The 5836-nt window shown below is 47.6% G+C and overlaps 1 protein-coding gene across 1 annotated transcript; it reads left to right on the forward strand.

The window, feature by feature from the left end:
* The first annotated feature begins 2652 nt into the window (after positions 1-2652).
* On the forward strand, positions 2653-4621 carry LOC137531891 (E3 ubiquitin-protein ligase TRIM39-like). Its single transcript, XM_068251899.1, has one exon. It carries the CDS (start codon positions 2653-2655, stop codon positions 4267-4269), a length of 1617 nt encoding a protein of 538 aa, XP_068108000.1. The 3' UTR covers positions 4270-4621.
* Positions 4622-5836: the final 1215 nt, after the last annotated feature.

Genomic DNA, 5836 nt, shown 5'->3' on the forward strand with positions numbered 1-5836 from the left:
GATGTATTTCCGCTTCCTCTTTATTTCCTGGTTATTTGGATAAAAGCAGGGAAAAACCGCATGCAATACGTATACAAGATGCGAATGCGTTTTCAATTAGCAGACCGCAAATGCACCAAAACGCAAACGCATTTAAAACCCACCTGTGATTCGCAGATACGAAATGCAAAATGCATAAAAAAAGCATTACGCAAACCCAACCGCACCTGCGGAAAACGTCCCTTTTTCACGCTATGTCATATGTGAACCCAGCCTAACTGTTAGGCAGAAAACCCAAATTAATTTTCTATTTCTGTCTGTTAAATAACTAAAAAGGGTGATAAAGAGGCAATCCAAAACTTTATACTCAATCTTACTTATTTTTTGTAAAAGAATATCAGTCCCCATGTCCCCTAAGCTCACACACAGGGACTTGATGTGCAAGGCGGGTTTTTGTCTCCTTTACTTTCCTCTCCTTCATTAGTAATTGCAGCCTGATTGGCTGTTTCCTCCATGCCTCCAACTCCCACACCTCTGATTGGCTGTTTCCTCCATGCCTCCCGTCTTCCACCCCCACACCTCTGATTGGCTGTTTCCTCCATGCCTCCCACTCCCACACCTCTGATTGGCCGCCCGTTTCCTTTTTATTTTATTTATTATTATTATTTAGTATTTATATAGCACCGACATCTTCCGCAGCGCTGTACAGAGTATATATAGTCTTGTCACTAACTGCTCCTCAGAGGAGCTCACAATCTAGTCACTACTATAGTCATATGTCTATATTGTGTATGTATTGTAGTCTAGGGTCAATATTAGGGGGAAGCCAATTAACTTATCTGTATGTTTTTGGGATGTGGGAGGAAACAGGAGTGCCCAGAGGAAACACACGTAGACATGGGGAGTACATACAAACTCCTTGCAGATGTTGACCTGGCTGGGATTCAAACCGGGGAACCAGCGTTGCAAGGCAAGAGCGCTAACCACTATGCCACCGTGCTGCCCAGTCTCCTAGGAGATCCTGTCCTTCTACACTATGCCGGTGTTGTGTCTGATCGTGACACAACGCCGGCTGGATCCTGCAGGCTGTAAGGGCGCAGGGAGGGGGGCCAGCACCTGTACTCTGTCCCTATCCCCCCTATTGTTGTGTGCCACTGTCCGCCATACCCCCATATCCCCCGTCGTGGTCTCTGTGCTCCACCAGGGAACAGGAGTAAATCAGGATGCCATCTAAATAAACGACAACAAAACGCCCTAGGCATTCACTAAATATAAGGGTCAATACAGGCAGCAAGCAGAGAGTAGTTGGTTATCCAGGCAAAGGTCAATACAGGCAGCAAACAGATAGTAGTCGGTTATACAGGCAGCAAGTAGAGAGTAATCGGTTATCCAGGCAAGGGTCAATACAGGCAGCAATCAGAGAGTAGTCAGTTTCCAAGCAAGGTCCACAAATGAATCCAATACAACAAAATAGCACCCAGCAAAAGCACACAGCCAAAGCTATCACGGGCACTGAAGGAGTGCACTCAGCAGGTTTAAATCCTCCATGCAACCAATCAGTGGCTGGTCGCCTGCACACAGGAGCCAATCACACACATGCAACAATACTGTTCAAGTGTCAGAGGGATCTGCTGCCACAATAGATCAATAGAGATGTTGCGAACGGTTCCCGAACCGTTCGTTGGCGAATATCTCAAAATCTGTGGGCCTTCTACTACTTCCGGGTCACAATGACCCGGAGTAGTACGCCTGCGCTGCCTGGCGCAGCACGTCCTAGATCACGCTCCTGTTGCCGGGCACTTTCTGCGCATGTGCGTGACGTCATGAGTGACGTCACTCTCATGCGCAGAGAGTGCCCGCCAACAGGAGCGCGATCTAGAACGCGCTCCGCCGGGCAGCACAGGCGTACTACTCCGGGTCATTGCGACCCGGAAGTAGTAGAAGGCCCAGAGAGATTCGCCCGGCGAACGGTTCGGGCCATCTCTATAAATCAACACATGTCAGCTGACTACCTGTCAGCTGACATAGCAAAACATCCTGCCTATGTGTCAGCTGACTAACTTGTCAGCGGACACTACCTCTGTCGTCGCCTAAGACCATACTGCGGACCAGAAGAGCGAAACCCCCGCCCACCACTATGAGCACGCTGTTCCTCCGTGTGCGAATCACCAGCAGGGAACGGCAGCCGACACCCGGAAGTGGAACTCGAGGCCCGATTTTCGCCTGGATCGTCCACATCGCCGAACCCCCCGGTTGAATTTCTAACATGTTATGTAAGTAGAGCAATTATTTATCTACTTATATATGCATTTTTTTCAGCTCCTCTTTAAAAATCATACAATGTGATTTCCTGAATTATTTTTTAAATGTTGTCTCTCACAGTGGGAATGCACCTACAATGCGAATTTCAGACCCCTCCATGATTTCTAAGTGGGAGAACTTGCATAATCCCAAGGTGTTCAAATACTTATGTTCCTCCTCACTGTAGCTAGATAGTCAGAAGAAAAAAAAGATAGATAGGACACAGATGATAGATAGATCGATAGATCGAGATGGATAGATATTTTTGCAGTTTTCACCTCATCCCTCCCCCAGGCAGACAATAAGTAACTGGTTGCTCTGGATTCTGAGAATCAGAGACTTTCACTTTCATTTCCTGTTCTGCTGCCAGCGATGGCGTCTGCTGATCTGAGCGAGGAGCTGAAGTGTCCCGTCTGTCTGGCCATTTATACAGATCCTGTAAACCTGAGATGTGGTCACAACTTCTGCCGGGTCTGTATTGAGCGTGTGCTGGACTCACAGGAGGGGTCTGCAGGTTATTCCTGTCCTGAATGTCGAGAGAAGTACGAGGAGCGGCCTGGATTACACAGGAACATTGCTCTGAGGAACATAGCAGAGCGGTTCCTATCTACTCAGCCAGATGAAGAGGTGGTCGGAGTCCATTGTACTTACTGTGTGGACTCTCCTGTACCTGCTGTCAAGTCCTGTCTGCTGTGTGACGCTTCTATGTGTGATAAACACCTGAAATTCCACAGCAAGGCACCAAAACATGTCTTATGTGCCCCTACCACCTCCCCGGAGACCAGGAAATGCTCCGTCCATAAGGAACTATTGCAGTATTACTGCACTGAGGATACCTCGTTTGTCTGTGTGTCCTGCACTCTGGCTGGAGAACATCAGGGACACCAGGTAGAGACACTACAGGAGGCCTCTGAGAAGAAGAAGGAGAAGCTGAGAAATGATCTGCAGACACTGATGGCAGAGACAGAGGAGGCTGAGAAAAGAGTCCAGAGTCTGGAGGAACTCAGGAGAAAAGCACAAGTAAAAACAGATGGTGAGACAAAGAGAGTCACTACCCTGTTTAGAGACCTCAGGAGACAGCTGGAGGAGCTGGAGAAGAGAGTCCTGAGTGACATCACATGGCAGGTACAATGCTATGATGACATCATTAGGCAGCTGGAAATAAAGATAGAAGATCTGTCCAGGAAGATGTGTTACATTGAGGAGCTGTGTAACATGACTGATCCACTGACTGTCTTACAGGAATCAGACACAGGTGACTTGTGTGACATTCAGGAGGGAGAGGATGACATTGATTCAGACACAGCTGACTTGTGTGACACGGAGAACAGACATGATGAGCAGCTCCATGATGGATGCGATCTGGATGTGGCCGGCATCTCACACACATTACACACAGGACTGGCTGATATCATGTTTGGGGTAACTGGGGGGATCTATATATATATACAGCCTGCAGACATATTACTGGATGTAAACACAGCTAGTAATGATATGACTATATCAGATGACAGGAAAACTGCATCCTGGTCACTATGGCGGAAGTGCCCAGAAACACCAGAGAGATTTCTGGGTTATATTTCTCAGGTGTTGAGCAGCCGGAGTTTCTCCTCAGGGCGACATTACTGGGAAGTGGATGTTGGGGGATCAGTATGGTGGAGAGTTGGGATGTGTTACCCCAGTATAGCCAGGAGAGGACGGGAGTCAGTAATTGGAGATAATAACAAGTCCTGGGGTTTGTGCAGAGAAAGAGGTAATCAGTACTCAGTGAGACATGACAGTAAAGAGATCCAGTTACCTGATGGGATCCCCAGTGATAGAGTCAGGATATATCTGGATTATGAGGCCGGGCAGATCTCCTTTTATGCCCTGTGTGACCCCATCAGACACCTCCGCACCTTCACTGCCACCTTCACTGAGCCTCTCCATGCTATGTTACATTTATGGGGAGGTTGTATAACAATATCTGGGAAGAGTCAGTTAGTGTGAGAGCTCCGCCCACTGGTGACATCACAGGTAGAGGATTGTGATTGGCTGCTTGTCCTGCCAGTAATTACTAGCATACCTCCCAACATTTTCACATCAGAAAGCGGAACACTTAGGCCACACCCCTAACCACACCCCCAACACATCCCCGTAGTCACGCCCACTAAAAAGATTTTTTAAGAAACTTTTTTTTAATTAATATTTCTCCTTCAAACTATATAACCAATGTGGGGAGGAGGGTGAGGGTGTCCGTGGGTGGGGAGGATCGGAGGCGAAAACAAAATGATCGAGGTGCCAGCCGTGCCGATATGAGATGTGGGACCAGCATTACATTCCTCCCTCCCTTCCTCCTAATGTGTCCCCCCTGCTTGCAGAGTAAAGTGTGCAACGGAGTGGGCTGTCATCTTACCATTGATCTGCGCGTACCTGCATCTGGCTCTTCTCTGCTTCCTGTGATGTCACAGGAAGTAGAGTGAAGCCAGATGCCAGTATGCGAGGATCAATGGTAAGATTAGATGACAGCCCGCTCCGCTGCATACTTTACTCTGCAAGCAGGGGGGGCATTGGGGGGCACATTAGGAGGAAGGGAAGGAGGAATGTAATGCCGGCCCCTGCATCCCACATATTGCATCTGCACAGCTGGCGCCTCGATCAATTTTTCCCCCTCTCTGCCCAGCCGGCCGGGATACAAGGGGGGGTGGCACAAGATAGCGTGAGCGCCCCCCAACTTGGGACAGACCCGCAGGATTCTGGAGAGTTGGCGGGCTTTAGCTGTCTGTGATTTCCAGGGACAATTCCTAGTTTCTGTCCTGAATCTCTATATCCTGAAATCCTCATTTATTGTCACAATGTTATAATTGTATTTATTTCTCTGTCACTGATAATGATCTCTATTCTCTGTATTACTTCCAGTGATGAGCTGCCTGTGATAATAAATATGAAACTAACTATGTCTATATCTTTTTCTTACAGTATAGTCTTGTTTTATATTACAACATCTACATATATAAAATCGGATGTATGTGCGTGTGTGCATGTGTGCGTGTGTGCGTGTGTGCGTGTGTGCGTGTGTGCGTGTGTGTGTGTGTGTGTACGTGCCGCGATCACTCAAAAACGCCTTTACCAATTTGAACGAAACTTGGTATACAGATCCCTTACTACCTGGGATGATATGTTCTGGGGGTCTTGCGGCCCCCCTGCACACCTGGGCAGAGCTTCAAACAGCCAATCCGATTCCATCCATTCATGTCAATGAAGAAAATGTAAAATGCTGACATTTTCACAGTAATCAAGCCAGAGTCCCCACACTTGGCACAGTTGGTCACTTGGTGACCGAGGTTACAAATCCAGGAAAAGTGGGCGGGGCATAAAACCAATTAAATTTCAGCCATTCATTTTTAATGGGAAAATGTACACTGCAGCCATTCTTAGACTGTTAATCGCAGGGTTCTCAAACTTGGCACATTTGGTCGCTGGGTGAATGGGATTAAAATTCAGGAAAGTGGGTGGAGCCTACAACAGCCAATCAAAATTCACCTATTGATTTTCAAGGGGAATATTAAAACTGCTG

The sequence above is a fragment of the Hyperolius riggenbachi genome, chromosome 9 (assembly GCF_040937935.1).
Source record: "Hyperolius riggenbachi isolate aHypRig1 chromosome 9, aHypRig1.pri, whole genome shotgun sequence".
NCBI classification, from domain to species: Eukaryota; Metazoa; Chordata; class Amphibia; order Anura; family Hyperoliidae; genus Hyperolius; species Hyperolius riggenbachi.

What these genes read in the sequence shown, in the direction of transcription:
- LOC137531891 (XM_068251899.1), top strand. Translation starts at nt 2,653, where the DNA reads ATGGCGTCTGCTGATCTGAGCGAGGAGCTGAAGTGTCCCGTCTGTCTG.